The sequence below is a fragment of the Struthio camelus genome, chromosome 18 (genome assembly GCF_040807025.1).
Source record: "Struthio camelus isolate bStrCam1 chromosome 18, bStrCam1.hap1, whole genome shotgun sequence".
Lineage (NCBI taxonomy): Eukaryota > Metazoa > Chordata > Aves > Struthioniformes > Struthionidae > Struthio > Struthio camelus.
The window spans coordinates 1,330,522-1,350,385 of NC_090959.1; the positions used below are offsets into that span (position 1 = coordinate 1,330,522).

Here is a 19,864-nt window from a genome sequence, read left to right on the forward strand (position 1 = left end):
GGAGTCTGCACAGGGAATGGGGCAGGCAGCAGCAAGTGTTAAGCTACTCCTCTAAAGAGCACAAGTGGCCAGAGGTGATTAGAAAACACTCTGCAGTTCCTTGCCACCAAAGAATTCAGGTGCACCAACAGAAAAATCTGGCAGTAAATGTATAATGACCAACGAAATGCCTTTTCATACTGTGCATAATTAAACCATGGAATTCATTGCCACAGGGTGTTGTGGAGGCATAAAGCAAGGAAGCCCCAAAAAGCAGTTAGGCCAATCCATGGGAGAAAATTTCCCCAAAGGTTATCGGAAAAAAGTTTCAGATACAACCTTGGACTTGGTCCATATGCTGCAGAGAGCTGGGAGGACCCACTGGGAGAAGCAGACCTGTCGCTATGTTTTTTCCCTCGAGAGCCTGCACCCCTAGTAGCTCTGCCAGAGAGACCGCCCTGGGCAGGACTGACCCCTGATCTGAGCAGCTGGATTCTTCTGAGTTTTTACACTCTATGATCTGTCTTTAAGCCCTTAGAGAAAGGGTATTTTGTTCTGTCTGTCTTAAGTGCTTAAGCAGAACAGGGCCTTCTTGGCCCACTACAAATAATACAGCACTGTGAAACTATTACCCGCAGCGCTGAGAGCTTGCTGAACAGGTACACTTCCAAAAGCTCCCCTCCTCTCATGCCACCCAGGCCACTGGCCTGAAATGGGGTCTCCACCTACAAAGCCGTACAATTTTGTAACCGGTTTACTGCTCTGCAGGCACACACATGTTCTGTGTGCAGCACATAGTCTAAACCCGTCCAAGTCTGATCAGGCATTTGGCTTAACGCTACAACAGTCTAGCAAAGGTGTGTGATTTAACTGGAATAGATCGGGAGGTACCTGAGAGGAGTGACGTGTAGCATCTGATGAAGCCAAACTGGTCTGGCTGGTCACATTCTTTTCTAAAGAATCTATTTTCTCAAAAGTCCTCTTCTGCCTCATTGTGTCCTGTGGAGTAGCCGTGTCGCTGGGAAAGCTACCCCTGCTCTCCAGACCCTGTCTATACAGAGACCTGTTACTAGCCGAGATATCGTCCCTTGAGCTCCGGTTGATGCATTTTTTCAAGTGGTCAGACTGAAATCTGACTTTGCTGCTCTCTGCAGGGATGCCACTCTCCAGAGTTTCAGCATCAAGGCTGGCTTTGCTTCCTCTGCAAGCCGCTGACCTGCCCACCACAGCACGCATCTCAGCAATCAACTTATCATTCAGAGCCGTGAGCTCACTGCTGCTGCCCACAGAGCCAGGCCTTCCTTGACATGTCCCTTGCCTCCTTCCTTTCCTTTTTCTCAAGCTTGGAGAAGGGCCAGTCGAATAGCCAGAATCTTGATGGCTTATAGCAGTTGGGTACTCTTGAGTTTGAAGACTGTTCTGCCGACTATGGTGGGCTTCCATGTTCTTGAGGACGTTAGCTTCCAAGATCCTCCAAGACTGCTTGAAGCTGTCCTTTGAAGTAAGCTGACCAGGCAGTTTAACAGAACCATCACCTGTTGCGGCAGCAGAGTGAGGAAGTTTGGAAGATTGGTCAACATTGACCATGTGTTTTATGTATTCTCTGCCAGCTGGGCTGTATTCAGTGGAAGGAGGATTTCTTGCATATTTCTTTGCAGCTTGCTGCTGTTGCATACTTGGATGCTGTAGTAATTTGGTTGATTGGAGCTGTTTTCTTAAGCTATTGCTTGGCGACTCTGCTGGAGACGTCTCATTCATGTTGACGCTTTCAGTGTCCATATCTACCGGAGGCTCATCATAAATCGGAGACTCTAAAGATGGCTCATCGTATATAGGTGCAGGGCAAGCATACTTGGGGGATGCAGGCCGAGGAGTTCCCGTCTGACTCCTTGGAGGTGTTTGAGAAGTTGGACCATTCATCAGCACCAAGCAAAACCCACCATTCTCTGTCTTTTTGATCTGCATCGACTGTTTGGCTTCTCCTACAGGCAGTTGCTTTGGGGCACCAGGGCTCTGGGATGCGGACTGAGGCTGAGCATATACGGCTGGTTTTGGAAGAGATTTTTGGCTATTGGCTTCTGGAGTGTTCTGCAGCTGAAGTGAACTGTTTGAAGAGCCCTGTATCTGCCTTAAACTGTTCACTTTGACCAACATGGCTGCTTTTGTGCCTGGCAGAGGCTGCCACTGGGTAGGTGTCTCCCTAAAGAAAGAAAGATATAAATACAGGAAATTATTTAAGAAAAGTAGAGAACAAAAACACAATTCAGAATTTCTGTTCTAGAAAGAATCAAGTGAAATAGTCTCTGCTTCTGCCCGAACATCGGACTGTCAGTTTCAAAGCGCCTGGAGATTCCCCAGCCAGTTATATCATTGTTCCTCGTTGCTCTTCCCTGTATATACCTCTTCCAGAAACAGAAACGCATTGTTTTTAAACACAAGAGAAATTTCTGGCTCATGAACAGCAAAACAACGAGATGAGACAAGCTCATCCTACTATAACCTGTCTGGTATCAGCAGCACCAAGCTACGAAATAGCTTACTCTTGCTATGACTCTTCAGCTAGCGCAGCACCCAGAAAAATTGGTGGAAGAACAGCAAGAGATTTCTGGACCATTTGACCAGTGAGTTGATAAATAAATAATCTCAAGCATCCATCTTCAGATAGTCAAACTATGACGGCAGCCCTTCCAGAGCATCGTATTTTTTTTTAAACTAACTTTCCAGATCCATGTTTACCTTGCAGCAAAAGCTGTGAGGTCTGTGCGAGGTGTTGAGGGGTTGATGTCCTTGGCTCAAAGGATGGGTGACATACTCCCATACAATCCATCAAGCCTCTGCATAGAGCGTTCTCCCAGTCCAGTCCAGATACCCTCAGACCTGATTCCCTTGACCAAACCTATTGGCTCTGCTCAGCTCAAATGACTTTGGAATCCTCTTCTAGGAGTATCTTCTACCTCATGATGATACTTGGCAGTAGCCACCACCCAATATTCTCACTGCAACATCCCAGTACGAAAGGTGCATTTTGCAGTGCAATAACAACCTGCTGTCACACAGGAGCTATTTGGCTTCCGTATTCATGAGCTCAGAGGAAAAAGGAAAGGAAAGGCTGTTAAACCAGCCTAAGATTTCAGGTCTTAAAAGGCACTACTGTCTCCAGCTTTCAGCCCACACCAGAGCAGGGTAGGACGAGCAGGTATGGTAGGACAGGACGTGCCCCCAGCAGTCCCGACGTACAGCCCTCCTTCACAGGGCAAGGTGAACCCAGGAAATCCCTGAGCAGCCCACACTTAACACGGGATAGAAAGAAGGACAGCCTCTTTGAAGCTGGCCCTATTTCTTGCACTCTCTCCATGTATCCACTACTGGCTGCCTTTGGAGAAGACCTGGGGCTGCACTGCATGCACCCTGGCTATGACAGAAGGTGTTCTCCTAACAGGGCAGCATCAAGTCTCCAGAGCCATTATGCTCTATTTGAACCTTCATGCTTGTGCTCCATCCCTCTCTACTGACCCCCTGCTGTGTCCCCTACACTGTCAGATAGGCCCATCTCCACTGCGTGCCCAGAGCTGCCTCTCTGCACCTGAGGGACACCCCAGCCTGTGTCTTCCTCCTCACACCTCATGAGGCACCGTGGGCTTATCAGGACAATCCAGCCCTTTCCTGCTCACTCACAACAGCTTCCACCGCTTCTGCTCTCCAGAGACCCTTTATCTGCTGAGTCCCAGCCCCCTCCTTCACACACGGACTACAGCCTCTCTGGGGGGTGGTTGTACTTGCCCATGTCTTGCCCAATGTCTGCCCTGCACCCTACTCACAACAAGACAGGTCTGCCCCAAAACAGGAGCAACGTGAATACCTCATATTGCTGTGTGCTCCTACCCCATTTCACCTCACCTGGCCTATCGGCCCCACACCCTTAAGATGGCCTGTCAGCTCTGGGCTCTTCGCCCCAGGAAGTCACATCTACTCTGAGTCCCCCTTCTTTCCATGTGACCTCCCCTAAGGACTCCCACTCTTCTCCTCCAGACACCCATTTCACTTCTCCTCTCTCCCCAGAGGAAACATCTGCCCAGCCCCATCCATACACAATTTACCATTTTTTTGGCAAAACATTCTTTCCTGCTGAACCACGCCGTGGCGAATCTTGCATCTCTGCAGAGCCCCATAGCAAGAAGTGAGGGTGAGGCTCGGTGCTGCCCTGCTCTGGGTGCAGCAGCTGGCTCCCAGCCAGGGTCCAAAGGCCCCGGTGCCCTCGAGCCACCCAACAAGCTCCCTGACCTGGAGCGCACGACTACTTTTGCAGAGCCTGGCTCCTGCGTCTCTGCCTACTGCAAATACAGGCAATTGGCAAGGGGAAAATAAGACAGGAGAGGGTTTGAGAATGGTTCACCATCCTCTACTTACTGTCTTGGGCTCCTCCTTGCTCTGGGGACCCCCCCTCCTCTGCCTCCCTCTGCATTTCCCACAAAAGCAGGGAAGGGATTCATCTCAAGGGAATTCTCAACACTGTTTCAAGACAGAGATGCTACTGCTGTGAGGAAGGACCCTCCCCCAGCCTCCCAGTGCACAGCATCAGAGCCCAGAACTGACCTAAGCCCCCACACAAGGGTGGCTAACTGGGAAACACCCAGGGATTCATAACAAGCACCCACCTGGCCTGCCCTTCCCTCTCACCTGCCGCAGATGCCATAAAGCACTGCCCTTGCTCCTGTTTTGCCATTATCAGCTTGCTCTCAGCATGCCTCTCACCCCCACCAAAGGCCCTGCCAGCACAAGGGCAGGTGGATGAGCACCAGCTGGGATCCCTCAGCTGCTGACCGTGAGTAGGGTCAAGAAAGGATATGGGCAGGGAACAGCCAGCAGTAACTTTGCAGGATGTAGGCTGCATTTCCAAGGAAATACGACTCTGCAACCCACCATGCATCCCTCCCTGGGGGCCACAGGACCAGTCCTCATGCAAGTCCAAGCCCCAATCCTAAGCACAGGCACTACTGACAACCCAGTTGTTCCTAGAAGAGCTCCTGAACTAACAGGAAGAACCAGAGCAACAACATTTGGGAAGCTTTTAAATGAGCATTTTCAACACCCATCTTCCCATCCCTCTGCTTAGCTGTACCAGTAGCTAGCTTGGTGGTGAAGTGAGATTTGCAAAGCAGCATGTTAAGAATGAGCAGGACAGAGCTGCTCCTTGGCTCAGAAGGCAGCTGCAGTCAGTTCTTTGGCCTGGCTGGCGGGACAATCATGGAAGCATCACTCAGGAGTGATTTTGACTCAATACTACTGCCAGAGGCAAAGGACAAATCGGTGCTGCTAAGAGGTTCACCGGACAAATGGCTAGGTGACTAACACAGTGACAGTCCTGACCAGACTGTCTCTGTCCTCTGCCAGCCAAAAGCAGCTTCCACATCTGGACTAGCGCTAACCAGCTGTTGGGTTCTGGTTGTTCTTTCACTGTCACTGAGGGAAAAGAGTCCCAGGCCTGCAGCTTTGCAGCCTGAGTTGTAGACGCGACCGCATGCCTCAGGAGAACCTATCTACTGCAACAGGACTGGAAAATAACTCCAATATTTGCTCTCAGAGAAGGTTCTGGATCCCATATAATGCAAGCTATGTGCTGAGATTATTTCCTTTCTCTGAACTGTAACTTTACGTCTTCAGTCAGTTCCGCACGCAGCTGAACAGCCCGCCCGTTCAGCAAAGGCCGCTTGGGTTGGCACACCCACCTCCGTCAGGCACGGCACGATCAGACTCGTTTCCGTAAGCAGGCTCAGCACACACCTTTATCGCTTTGCATCACCAGGTTCAGCCAACGCCAGACTCTCTGGCACTCACCGCACTGTTCAATTGCCTTGCAGGTTTAGTTTATCCAAAGCGTTCAGGATAATCAGCATCAGTTTTGATTACAGGAAGAGATTCAAAGATCTGAAAGACCTGCCCTGGTTTTACCTTCATGAAAGTGAGCTTGGCAGCTCACTCATTCCTCAGGAGAGCATTCTGAAAGCCTGCAGGATCTCCTCTTTCCACCCAGCAGGAGGGGTAGCAGCTTTCCTCTCCTCCCTTCTGGTACAGGTTACTCAGTATAAAACCACTCAATCAAAATAAAAACCAACCAGCTAGAACTGTTCTGCTAATGACATTTTTTCACCTTCCTCGGGACTTTTTATTTTTTCCCTTAAGAGTGGTTATACAACAGACCTCTGTAGTACAAGCCTGAGCTCTGTCATCTCCTTATTCAGCTATGAGCAGCTCCTGTCCAGTTAGGAAGCACAAGCCTCTCCCTGCCTCCCAGGGAGGCAAGCAGCACCATTTCCTGCAACCAAGCCTTTGAGAAAAGGCTGCATATCAGCCCTGTTTCTGATTAACACTGACACGGCAGCAGTGGACACGTTCTGATCTGTTCCTGCACAGGTATCAGAGCTGAGAGCGCTGGAAAGGAGTCATCTGCGCGCACCAAGAGCAGCCTGACCTTAGGAGCTGGTCTCCTACTCCAGCAACAAGCACGCTGCCGGACGAGCGTGACGTTTAGATTTTAATGCTCTTTCGGATCTCAGATTGTGATGAACTCCCCCCCGCCCAAGCCCTCAGAAAAAGAGCAAAGCCCAGAAGCTGGCACTCCCCACCTTCAGAATAATAATGAGGAACTTGATTAGAAAGAAAGGGGGTTCTGCACTCACGGTCTCCCCCAGGAGGAAGAGCTTCCTACCTGGGACGCGACGGTAGTCAAACCGCAACAGACACCTTGAAGCCTGACAGCTCTTTGCTATCCAAAGTCACTTAAGCAGAGTCGAAAGAAGCCGTCCTGCTTCTCCCTGCCCAGGACGGGAGCAAGGAGCACGGGGTGGAGCCTCTGCTCCACAGTGCTGCAGCTGAGCAGCAAGGCAGTGTGCCGGCGGTGGGGGGGAACCCCTCTCCCTATCAGGGCTGCTCAACCGGTACGCAAAGGCAGGAGCACAAGACTTGTGATTTAGCAGAGCAACAGGGCTGCAAAGCAGCCAGTGCTAGACACAGGACTCTCCCTGCTGTGCTGCAGCAGAGCTGGGCCCTAGCTCTGCTCAGCAGCTCCCTGCTTCTTGGATGTCCTGGAACCAGCCTGAAGGAAAGCCAAACTAGCTGAACAGATTGTTGCAGTAAAGGGAATGACAAGACAAGTACTTCTGTTTCCATCGTAAGCAACAAGCCTCTCCATAGCAGGCTTTTGGCGCTCGAAAGTCAAAAGTTACTTGGCAACCAGCCAAGTAACACTGCCAGAGAAACAGGGAACGTTGTCTCTTCCTGACTCAGGCATCTCTCTTTCTAATTGATGGGCAAATTTCACTCATGGCACCATGGAAGCATCCAACCCGCACACCGAGGCAGGGAAGGACTCCAGGTTTGGGCAGTACTGCTGTTGTGTCTACGGTCCCAAGAACCAGAGATCAATACGGTTGGGGTGCTGAGGACCTGGGGGGGAGGCATTTCCAATGACTGAAGGAGGAATTTGTGCACAAAACCAAATTTCACTGCATTCTGTGATCTCTCTGAACATAGTTAAACTATTAATCACATTCAAAAAAAGAAGGAGCTGGGCTGGCTGGAGAGGTCACAAGCCCTGTCTGTAGAACTAGATAAAATGGTTTGGAGAGGAACCAGCATTGCCCCCTGCCAAGTTTTGCTGTTCCTGCCCACACGCCAGCAACCTGGCCTGGTACAGAGGAATTAGAAGGGCAAAGAAAATTGAGGGCAGGAAAAGCAGTAAGCCATCTACAGACTACTACTAAACTCTGCAAAACAACCTGCTAGCAGTACAGGCCAAGTACCCAGCTTTATGCCCACATCAGGCTCTGACACTTTCCCAGGAGCACTCTAGGCTGAGGACACAGATGGAGTCTAACTAACTTCTACCCTCTAACTTCTCCATGAAAACCATTTATGTCATCGGTGTTCCAGATCAGCTGCTGTCAAACTTCTGGTACTGACACAGCCCAGTATTGCTCATGCTGCTCTCACTTGTATCATCAACTAATAGAGAATGAATTCACAGGGCCCTTTTGCATCATGCATCTGCAGGCCAGCCGGCCAGGGTGGGCTGGAAAGGTGAATGGCATTGGAGAGGGGAGATGAGCCAGCCCGCTGTGCTACCACTCATCCTCTGGCTTGCTGCAGCTGCAGTTCAGGATGTTAAGACTGGTTCAGACAGCCAAGGACTTGCCAGGGGTTCTTCCCTGTTAGACCCTCCCTCAGTGTCTAGTGGGTGTCTATCCCCAGCAGCAGGCTTCCCAGGATGCCTCTCTCATAACCACACGCCCACAGCCTTGCTGCCTCCCCCCAGCCAACACCCACCAGCCCTTCAAGTTCCTCGCTGGCAGAATGGATGCCAGTTATATTAGTGACACTTAATGACGTGAGGACTTTATCTAGCCCACCTCCACAGTGAACCCTGATGGCCCTGAGATACAACGTGGTTCTGCCAGCAATGTCAAATGCTCACCTGAAGCATCCTGGCCTTCAGACCTGTGACTGCTAAGACAGAGATGAGCATCGGAGGGAGACCAGGACTTTCTGCAGAACCTCATACCAGATAAACACAAGATAACAAGAGACTAGAATAAGCAAGCACTGGCATGAGGTGACCTTGCGCTCTGAGCTCCGCGATCGTTCAGGATAGGGACAGGCTGGTCAGGGATGGGTAGGCGTCCAAGATCAGGTAAGGCAGGCAATGGTTATGGAGCAGAGAGTACTGGAGGTAGGCAAAGCCAAGAATCCAAGCCCTGCTAGCACACTAGCACACAAATCGTCCAGTCAGAAGTTCCAGGTAGAGCCCAAAACAAATGCAGGAACAAGGGAAATCTCACCTCCTACACTGGGGATTTGTGCTGGGTCACCATGCTTAACTGCAGCATTGCCCAATCCTTGCCAGAAATTACTGTCTGTTTACTCTTACCAGAATACAAAACATTCCCTGAAAATAGGGATGGCAAAGGAATGAAGAGGTGGATCCTGCGGCCAAGCAGGAATGCACGTGGGAGACACCAGAAAGGCAGACAACAGGAAGGCAGTACCTTGCACGGCGGCAATCTGCAACAGGCTTTGGCGTTGCCCAGAGCCACAACCTGTCATCCTATCCCAAGAGAGCCTGCAGGTCAGCTTTGGGACAACCCCAAAGAGAAGGAACAGCTCTTGTCTGAAAAGACTACTGGAGCCGAGACTCCTTTCAGAAACAGGACAGCTTTGCGCGTTGACGCTCTCTGAATAGCTGGCTTGTTCCTGCACATCCCGCTCCTTCCCCGCAGCTAAAGGTACCAGACAATTTCTGGCCTCTTCAGATCTCGCATTGTAATTGGGGGCTGGGGCTCTTCTCTTAGTTCCCTTGCTTGCCTGGTAGGTTTTGATTTTCAGGGTTTGAGAAATCATGTTCAGATCCGATTTCTCTACTCCTTTCCCTGTGTCTCTTAAGCAATAGCCACTGCTGCAGGGACACCCTCTAGTCCCTCAAACCTAGGCCTAGCTCCACCTGGAGTGAGTTGGGGAACATACTCCTCTCCCAGGGAAGCAGGTCCTGCGCAGTGTGGAGCCAGCAGGCTGCAGGAGGAGAGAGACTCTACCCTTCCCTTGCACTCCACTGATGGGCTCACAACAGGGGAAGGCACTCCTGGGTAAAAACTTCAAGGAGAGGGTACTGCACTAAGGAACAAGTCAAGCTTTGCATTTCTGGGCTAGCGTGGGACTTGGGCATGTTCCTCATGGACTGGAGCAGGGTATCCAGCAGGGTCTCACAGGGCTGGAGTGGGTGGCTGCACTGCGCTGCTCTGGCATCACCAAAGGCAGAAGGAGCGGATAGCAGCCAGCTCCACTCCCACTTGACCAGGAGTTTTGTAAGTGAACGTGACAGAGAAGTGAAAGCCCTAAATGAGCACCATATCCGAGTTAGTCAGACAGTCTGGTCTCAGATAAAGTGTGCTTTCTCTCTGGATTCCTCGGCAGTTGGAGATCTGTGCTAAGAGGCACCACTGCAAAGAGGACAAGGCTTTTCTGAAAGGAACATTTCCATAGTGACGAATGATATCTTGCTACCATGTCTAGATACAGTTTCCCCTTAAGCCATTCCAGGATGCTGAAAAGACTAAGTAGAGAATATGGACTCCCTGGCTTCCCAATGTTGAGAAAGGTTCAGTCTCTTCCTCCTGAGCAGTGAAAGGCCTGACACAAAGTGAAGACAGCAGTGGACAGCCATCCTAAAGCAGCCTCTCAGCTGTGCTCTTAACCTGCCAGCAGCAGAGACCCAGTGGTCCCTTGAGACAGTTCCTTCTAGGAATGCTTTCAAGTAGCTCCAATATAAACACTGCAGCCCAGCACTGGCTTTCCCAGCCCGCACCCAACTCCAGCAGTCCCAGCAAATCTGGCAGCTTTTAACAGACTCTACTTACTGTTCCTGAACTCTCCATTGTTTGCTATTCCCTCCTAGAAGCCTGGAGAAAAGGCCCCACACCTCAGCTCTGCCCTTTCCAGCAGCTGCTTTCCTGGTGTTTTAATAGAGACAAATAAACAGGGATGTTTGTATTTAAACAGCAATACTTCTGCCACCTCTGGTGTCCACACTGGACATGGTGCTGGGAGATGGCCCCAGCTCTTGTAGGCAATCCACCCAAATCTAGGTCTGCCCAGCCTTGAGAACAGCATCGCAGGCATCTGATAAAGTGCTGTGTGCTTGCAGGTCCTGCCCCACAAGGCTGGTGGCATAAATTTAAAAGGAAGTCAGTTTATACTAGAAATCCTAACAATGTTTCTTGTCTGATTATAAAGAACTTAATTCCGGCATTACTTAATGAAGCCTGAAGCCTTAATAAGCCTGAAGCTGAAAGCTGTAAGCACCTGAAGAGGTAGGCCAGACTCAGACAGAAGCAGGCAGGTACCCTCATAGCCAGCCTTCAAGGGCTTCATTCACCTCTGTGTCACAGAAACCCTCCAGCTCTCCTTTCAGCACATCCACCTGCCACGGGAAGACCAAGCCCTGCCCTTCTCCACTGCTGCAAAAGACCTTTTTCCCCCCTAGCATAGGATGCTGAGCCATTCAGGCCTGAGCAATGAGGAAGGTGGGCTAGCAGGGGCAGAGAGTATAATGTTATCTGCTGTCCATGTAGAAGAGACTTGTGCCTCTCTTGTTCTAGGGGAATGTGACTTTCCTGGACATAGTGTTTTTCTACTTGGAAGATTTTGAGATGCGTTATTATTCCAAGGGGAATCTCAGAAACCTCTCTGAAACATGTCTTCTAGCACTCAGAGAACCACAAGAACGAGAGGAGAATCTCTTGCCTGTGAGGACAGCGAGTCTGTGAAAGTCAGAGACCACTCTGATCCCTGAATTGTGAAAAGCACAAATATAAACCCAAGGGCTCTCTGGGGGCTGGAGCCACAAAGACTGTGCCACACTGCCATGGCAGAGCTGATGGCAAAACCACCAAGCAGCGCAGGGACATACACAGGCCATCAGCAGCTGAACAGGGAACCCAATCCTGCTCCATTGGGATGAGATGCCACCAGAGACACATTAGTGCTAAGGGGCTCCTGTAGACTTAGCAGAAAAAAGCCCTCTTGACCTGACTGGGCTGCTCTGAAGGGAAGATACGCTGGGAGCTTCTCTGCTTACTTAGAGGCTTCACTCTTCTAATCCGGGTGGGACCTTCCTCCTCAGGAAGCTGCTCTTCTCAGGCCTCCTCACCACGCTGGGCTAAACTCCAAGCTCTGGCAAATGCCCAGCCCAGCTAACCCAGCCACAGTGGCAGGGGCTGCAAGAGAAGGGGGCTCACAAGAGACTTTCAAGATGAGATGGGATCCTTTCAGCCCCAGGCCAGTCTCACGCTCCCCAAGGGAACACAGCCATCACTTCCAGAGCTTGGATGAAGGAGACAGCTATATAAGGGTGGAGCAGAAAGGGAGGCAGCAATTCAGTCACCTTCCCACTGCTCTCAAATTGGGTTCCCCAGCTCTCTCCAGATATCAGAAGGGATCTCCCTCCTAATTCAGTTTCTCAGGAGCAGCTGTTTCTACTGCAGCACCTTTTTACCAGGCATGAAGAATCATTTTCCCACACTGACAGCAGCATGTGAAAGGATAATTTTGCCCCCATTTTGCATGGAGAGTCTGTCTACTTCTCTCCTGGGATTCAGATGGTTTGGAAGGGGTCTGGAGCAGCAATAAGGTAAGTGTTATCCTGAACACAGGCAGGAAGGCCTCTGGGTTGACAGTGGCCCTGCTCAGGTAGCAGAGCATCCGCCTCCTCCTTCGCCAGAAGGGCTGCTCGCTGCAGCTGGGGTGCCTGCTTTGGAGAGGAAGGAATCGGGCTGATGCTTGGCTGGACAGCCCTGGGAAGAACAGCCAAAAACTTACGAGGGAGCCGGAGCGCGTGAATAAGCAGAACAACTTCCCCAGGAGGCTCTGGGAAACACAGCAGCGTCTCCCCCCGAGCAAACATTTCCTGCCTGGGGGTCAGCCTCCCAAACACTGTGCAGTGAAGGACCAGTCTCTAGAGAAGGCCACTCTGAGTTCGTTTGCAATAGAGAGCAGAGAAAGCAGCAGAGAGCAGCGAGGCCGGCAAGGAAGAGATTCTGATCAGCACGTAGACTGCAAGAACGGAAAGGCAAGGACTGATTGTGCAGCCTAAAGCAGACCAGTGAGCATCTTCACTCAGGCCAAGGTTGTCGAGAGCGCAATCCAGTCATGCTGCACAGGTTTTGTCAGCATCGAGACACTGCAGGGAGTGCAGCAGGTTTGACAGTGCTGATAGAAGGCACGAGAGAGGAAGAGCGAGGGGAAAAAAGTTTACTAAAAGAAACAACAGCCACAAAGTACTACTGAGAGAAGGACTAAATCCCTTCCCCTGGCTCTCTGTGGCATGAACTTGCAGGAGGCCCTTCTTGGGGATCATGCTAGTCTCTTCTGGCCTTCCATCTATCATGAGATGACAAACATGAAGGAAAGAAAAACAGATCTTTTGTATTGCTGTTAGAGACAAAAGCTAAATTGTCTTTGAGTGCAGGTACCTATAAAGATGTCAAATGCTACCAACAGCCCTCAACATATTTGCCTTCTGTTTACACAGCTGTATCCCTGCCTAAGGAAGAAAGAGGACATGCTTGTGTTTGTCTTTGGAGAAAAACACAGACAACAGAGCTGGGAAGTTTAGAGCTGTTATTTGACCAGACACCCTAACACGGACCTTAGGTCCTACCTGGGGAGCAAGTGCTTTGGGCACAGCTCTTCACTCAGTATTTTATGAGCTAGCAAAAGGCAAGAAATCACTCCTCGAATGTCACGCTTGGGTATGGAAACTCTTCTCAGTACCTTAAGCAGAGCCTGCTATTCCCTGCTCAGAAATGGCAGTGACTAAAAGTGATGGATGTGGAAAGAAACAACCCTGAATGTCCTGCTTGCAAGGAAACGGCTTCTGCAAGCACATGTTTCTGGCCTATTCTTGTGGGGATCTGGAACAGTAACACAAGTCTAGGCAGCCTGTGAGCACCCAGGTGAACTGCCACTTGCACCTTTCCCAGTGCTGGTCCCTCAGTAGAGTTTGTTTCAGGCCAAAAGTGCCCCTAAGCTGCTGCCACAACTTCAGATTAGGATGGGAGTGAGAGGAGGATTCCTTCCAATTTCCCTTGCTCACAGCAGGACTGACGGAGAAGGCCAAGACACTCTGTCCTAGGCCAGTCTGCCCAATAAGGAAAGGTAAAGCAAGCCCCTGCCCCCTTTGTATCATGCTCCTTCCTCCTACGTAACAGGCCCTGATCCTCCCTGCAGAGACAGCCGGTTCGTTGGCTGGACATGTCAGAGCTGGCAGGAATTATTCCTCTGCAGGGGCGAGGGCTCAGAGACACAGGCACTGCCACTTCCTGGAGGTCAGGTTCCCTTTCTGAGAGGCTGAGTCATAAATATTTTGGATCCCACAGAGCTCAGGATATTTTATGCCATATTCAAGACCCTTACACTCCTTTGGAAATGTGCAGTTTATCAATGCCCGCACTCAGCTGCCCCAGAGACTCTGCTAACAACGTTACAGCTAGATAACAAGGAAAAGCTGGTCAGCCACCCTGCTCCAGCTTTTCAGCCTGCCAGGCATTTTGCAGAGGCCATTATGGAGCTCAAAGCAAATCCAGTGTCCTACGGAGGGGCTCATTTGTGGTCACTGGTTGGGACCGGAGGGAACTGGGCACTGGGAGCTATCACAGTTCAGCTTAGGACCGTTGCTCACTCTACAGTTTTCTCCTAGCAAGGTAGGAATCACTCTCAGGATGGGCCTGAAACTCAGAGGGGCTGCTAGTGGAGCAGGATGCACTGGCAGCACCATGGGCACCAGGAAAGCTCTAGGTTCTTTCTGGTTTACTTTACATGCATCACTAGTATCTCCCAGTCAAGCATCTTGCAGAGGGCAGTGGACAAGTGGTAAACCTCAGTTTACTGTTCTCTGCAGCAGATTTTTTTCCGGAATCGCCATCCTGCAAAGTTTTCACCATTTTGACTTTTTATGTTTTCATCTCTACCTCCCAGCACTGGCAGAGAGCATTGTGCACGCAAAGAGACAACCTCGATCCAAAACAGAAGTTGGTAAAGAAGCCTGGTTTGCCTCGTAACCTCTATTCAAAGGCTGCAAGAGGAAAACAAGGACAATGAGCACTGATATGGGTGTCAGGAGAGCTGGCTTTGCTCCAAGCTCCGCTCTAGCCCTTAGGTGAATCACTTCTTCGCGTGACTCAACTTTACTCCCGCTGTGAAGCCTCCCGAGCCATTCGCACTACATTCGCCACCAGGATGATGAGGCGCTTTGCGGAGGAGTAGTGCAGAGCAAGGCACAGCCAGCTCTCGCAGGATGACGCCCAGACAAGGCGCTAATGAGGCAGCGCAGCAACGGGCAGTGAGGGCCCCAGGCGGAGGGTGCAGGAGACACACGTGTGCTGTCAGTGGCAGAGGTCAGGGAGGGGATGCCTTTGTGGAGTTATTTTGACTTAAATCTGGCAAAGTTTCAATATGAAAAAAGCTCAATTGTTGTTAGACTGGTTTGAGCGTAAGAAAATCTCTTAGCCAAACAAAATAGCATCCAGTTATTGTTCTTTCACTGAACCGTTGATGTGAGCAAGCAACTGCGCCTAGGAGCTCTGTCCCCTCCAATCCCACATCCCACCCTGGCTGGAGCACCTGGCGCGGGCAGGCAAGCAGCCCCGCGAGCAGGGAGGGAAAGAGCCAGAGCAGCCGGGCTCACCCCCCGCCACGGCGGCCTGAACCCTTGCGTGGCAGCTCAGCCATCCTGGCAGCCCCCCGCAGCGAGGTCCCGCGAGCGTCTGACAGCTCTCATCACAGCACGGCCCTGGAAGCAAGCGCTGCCCGCAACTCCGCTCTCACCTCGCCCGTCCCCCTTCCCTGTGCTTAATGCCAAGGGCTCTGGAGCAGCGACTGCCGTTTGCTTCGGGCTGTCCTGGTGCCCCCCGCAAGGGGTCTGGCCCAGACCTGGGACTTTCAAGCACTACCACAGCGGTGAAAGCAAACAGCTCCGTCCTGGGAAGAGGAGGGCAGATGGCAGCAATTGCTGGCCTGGTCCCACTTCGCCTCATCACTGCGCTCTCCCTGGCCAGCACAGTTTTCTAACGTTTGCCACGCAGCCAGGGCCTGCCCAGCAACCGAAGCCACCCGTTAAAGATAAACGGAGAAGGCCAAGGCCCTCCCTACCTCCCAGTGTCCGGCCTCTTCTCCGCAGTGCAGTCCCCTTTGCCCTTCTCCATCTCCTGCAGCAGGGCCAGCTGGACGGGGGTGTTCCTGCCGTCGCTGCTGGAGCTGCCCCTGTGCTGACGGCCCCGGCACTCGGACTGGGAGCTGCGTTTCATGGCCTGGAGCTGGGCCAAGGGCACGATGTCACAGCCCTGGGGCCGGTGCCACACCGTCTGCCGCGTGATGGCATTGTAGTAGTAGAAGCGGTTGTTGTTGTGGTCGAAGAGCTCCCACCACTGCTTCTGATCTGACTGGCGGACCTTCAGGTTGGGAGGGGGTTCCCAGCCGCACTCGCCTGTTGTCAGGTTGACATACATCCGCTCCTGAGAGCGGGGCTCGATGATCTCCACCCAGTCCGAGCTGCAGTGTGAACGAAAGCCATGTTAGTCTGGGCCAAAGGCTTGAGGCAAACGCAGTTTCTGGGAGTCCTGCAGCAGCTGCCTGCCTCCGGGTGAGAGAACAGGCAGCTGAGCCACAGATCAAAGCGTTACTCTGGGTTATTCAGTGATCTAACGAGCTCCGGGGGAGACGAGGGGAAGGCTTTGAGTTTGGGCCGAAACGGCACAGAAAAGGGGAGGTCTCCCTCTCCACCCCGGCCCCGGCACTCCCCCAACCACCCACCCGGGACAAGCGGCACAAGGGCACGTTTGCTGATGTGCGGGCAAATTAAATGCATCGCTGGTGTGATCAGAGGGGCACCGAAGCCTGGCGAGACGCGCTGCTCAGGGAGGGGTAAAGCAGGATCTGCTCCTTTTGGGAGCAGCACTCTGTTAATTCAGTGCAAGCCACCCTGGGAAACCAAACCTCCAGCTCCAGACAACTGGCCTGGTGGCTTCCTTGTATAAACAGATCTGCCAGCACAGCTACGTGTGCAACCGCTCCCTGACGCGTTTTGGCGGGGTTCAGCTGAACCAGGAATTCTCTCCTCGCCTGCACCAAGGCTGATGCGAGAGTTGCGCCCAGCGGGGCAACGCTTGGCTAAGCCGCCGCCGGGGCTGGTTGCGGCCAGGCCAGCGCTCAGTAACCCCACACATCCAGCTCTCCCCGTTGCTCTTTGCAGAGCTCACAGAAGCATTGAGCTTGGAAGGGACTTCTGCATCCTCTGCTCCATCCCCCTGCTCATGCCTGCTTGCAAGCCACCTCCCAAAAAAATAAGTATGGGGTAACAGAAGCAGGCATTTCAAGGGGTCAGGCCCCAAATCCCTTCCTCGCTCCAGTGCCCTGGGGTCACTCAAATCCCTGCTCGCTCTCTCGCTGGTTCTCCAGCCCCAGACAGGGCACTGCCTGCGCATGCAGCACAGCGAGGCAGGGGATCGACCCATCCCCTTGAGGCCTCTCCATGGCTGAAGAGCTCACCAAAACAACAGCAGCACGAGCAGCGTGAGCACCAGCGCGGCCTGCACCTCCGTGCAGCTGAAAGGATTATGAAGAGCAGGAGAACATACCCTAAAGCCCGGCCAGCTCTTCTGCAGTTCAAGGCCCTGCTAAAGTGAGAGATGAAGTCTGCACAAGCCCAAGTCCCAATGGCACAGCAGCAGGGAAGGTACAAACCCACGAACCAAAAGGGTCTGTGCAGAGCTCTGGCTCCGGAGGGAGCAACTGGACAAATCTCTCTCCATTTCAAGCCCTTCACTTCCCCCCTCGGCGGCCACGCTGTCCTGAGGAGGGAAAAATGCAGTTCGGAAATGCAAGTTGGGGGTGGAAGGATAAAGGAAGTAGGAAAAGACCCAGGCTGAAACACGCACACACACATACTGGGCTGGCAGGCTGCTGCTGACTAGCCTCCGGGCCAGGATGGAAGAGACAAAGTCCTTGCTGACCCTTTGGGCATAACATGAACGCGAAGGACAAGCACGACCTCCCAGTGCTCCGTAAGCTCGCTGCTGTGCGAAGGAGCGCGCTTCTAGCCCCCCGTTGCCTCCCGCTCCCTCGTCAGCCCTCGCGTCTGCCCAGCCGCGTGGCCAGACTGCTCAGCAAGATCATCCAGCTGAAGGCAATACACACGCGTTTGTAGGCGCATCAGCGCGCTGGTTTTTCGGCAGCAGCCCCGTTGGACTACGGACTTCTGATGCATGGAGTTTGTAAGTCAGGCTTTTTAATGCTGAGAACACTGCCTTTAGGCACTCTGGGGACAAGTAAGGGAAGACAGCAGGTAGTGAAGTGAAAACCCCGTGAATTCCCGATTTTCAGTGCAACACAGACAAATACACTGCAGGCTTTTACACTAATCCATCTGCTCAGTCCTAGAAGGACCAGAAAGCTTCTCCCTTTGCTCCCCATGCACCATCTTTTCTTTCAGTTTGCTGGGGCCCAAACCATTTCTGCCGGCCCAGGTGAGCAGAGGCAGACAGCTGACAGCACAGGGGTGCAACCGCTGAGCAAGGACGTCTTCCCTGCAGAAGAGAGGCTGCTGCTTAAGCAGTGCTTCTCCCCAAACAGGTTCGCAGAACAACCAGGCGGAGCCCCCCCACCAGAGCAGAGGGAGGTAGCTCACTGCCTGCCGTCGGCCGGCTGCCCCAGCCGGAGCGTCCAAGCGCATAGCTGAAAACGGAGATAAACCCTACGTGCACCCCCCGCTTCTCCCCTCCTGCGCTTCCCTCTGCATAACCTGCAGTCCTGGCCCTCTGCCCTCCTCCTCCACCCTGGGCTGCAGGAAGGAGCTGCTTGCTTAATACAAGTTACTTGCGTTATTAATAAAAGCCATATGAAGAGGAGGGGACGTGTCCAGCGCCCACCCTTAACACACTCTCCTGCTGGGTGCCTCAAGGACAGGCACAGCTGTCGGCTACTCCCTCCCGCAACGCAGCACAAGTCGAGGGCACGGCCAGAGAAGTTGTTTCCGGAGGAGAGGCGGGATAACAGAGTTCCCGTCGCGCCCTTCCCTGCTCGCGCGCACGCTCTGCTGCTCCCGTTGCGTTGCTCCCAGGCCTTGCGCTGCTCCGGGTTGAGGATGTCACCACCACACGGACAGCACAACCAGAGAGGGGGCAGCCAGGACAGCCGCCGCACAGCCGCTCCCCCACCGAGGACAACCTGCTCCCCCACTAAGGACACATAAGATTGAACTGAGAGCTTCCTGCCTCTTCAGCAGCTCCAAAATGGCAGCCTTGGCACTCCCTGCACAGCCCTGCCTGGCACCAAAATAATTTTTGGCCAGCCAGCGTGGCGGCCCTCAGCTTCTCGCGCTGCTTTGTAGAGAAGCAGTCAGTGCGTCCGCTCCCACTTCCCAAGGCTAGGAGCGGGCTTAGGTGCACATAACACTTCCCCGCTAAGAAAGCGCTAGTATATATTCAGTGCTGAATGTCTGGCGTGGACCTCTATAAAACAGTTTGCTCCTTGACTCCTAGAAGGGGCAAAATTGATAGATATAAAGTCAGTTTAACTCAAAATAAATCTGCACTGCCTATGAAAGCTAAGGTGCAATTTGCCCTGCCACTGCAACTGCCTAACTAAGCTACGTTAGCATCCATGCCTCCCAGAGGGCTGATCACAGCTGGCCTGGTCCAGGAGCTGATCTCGCTGAAAGCCATTTCTGGCTGGATAGGTTAGTTTTTAGTCAGATCCATTCCCGGACCAGGTTATCTGCACCCCCACAAAAAGGCTAGCATCAGCACCACAGGCAGCTGGGAGCAAGCCAGCATCGCCTTTCAACAGCGGGGTGATTTCTGCCGAGCTCAGAACACTATGCAACCGCTGCTGGAGCTGGTGAGGGCTCTGCCAGGAGCACGCCTGTGAGCTGATCTGCCTCAGAAAATCATGTGTCCAGAAAATATTTGTTTCTCGTTCCAACCGGAGCAGTCCCTCAATGTGATGCAAGGTGCAACACAGAGACAGCTGCACCAGCGCCACGTACCATGGCTCAGGGATGGGAATCCCAGTGCTAACCTGGTATTTCCAGGCAATTGCAGTGTCCAACTATAGTCACAGGAGAAGGAACAAATCAGGAAGTCACTCCTGTTATAAAGGGCACTGTAAACTGCAAAGAGAAAGCATCCATAAACAGGGCATAAAGGAGGAAAATAAGGGCAGCAGAAACAAAGCACAGCAGTGTTGGAAGGAGTGTGGGAGAAGAGCACATCCAAAGAGGCAGCAGCAGCAAAGTCCAGTTAGGATAAGGTACTGGAAAAGAAGGTCTGATGGACAGTTAGAG

General features: G+C 52.4%; 1 protein-coding gene across 3 annotated transcripts in view; it reads right to left on the reverse strand.

Annotated features, from left to right (window-relative positions):
• Window positions 1-19,864, reverse strand: part of LOC104146936 (rho GTPase-activating protein 39) — a 67,677-nt gene that overhangs the window by 21,158 nt on the left and 26,655 nt on the right. For 2 of the 3 annotated variants that reach the window (XM_068912330.1, XM_068912328.1), the window contains 2 exons: window positions 15,676-16,074; window positions 871-2,179 (listed from right to left, as the gene is read on the reverse strand). In XM_068912330.1, coding sequence (XP_068768431.1) covers window positions 871-2,179; window positions 15,676-16,074 — 1,708 coding nt within the window. Of the gene's footprint in view, window positions 1-870; window positions 2,180-15,675; window positions 16,075-17,273; window positions 17,509-19,864 lie in introns of those variants that run through there. The other variant, XM_068912327.1, reaches the window with a different exon arrangement.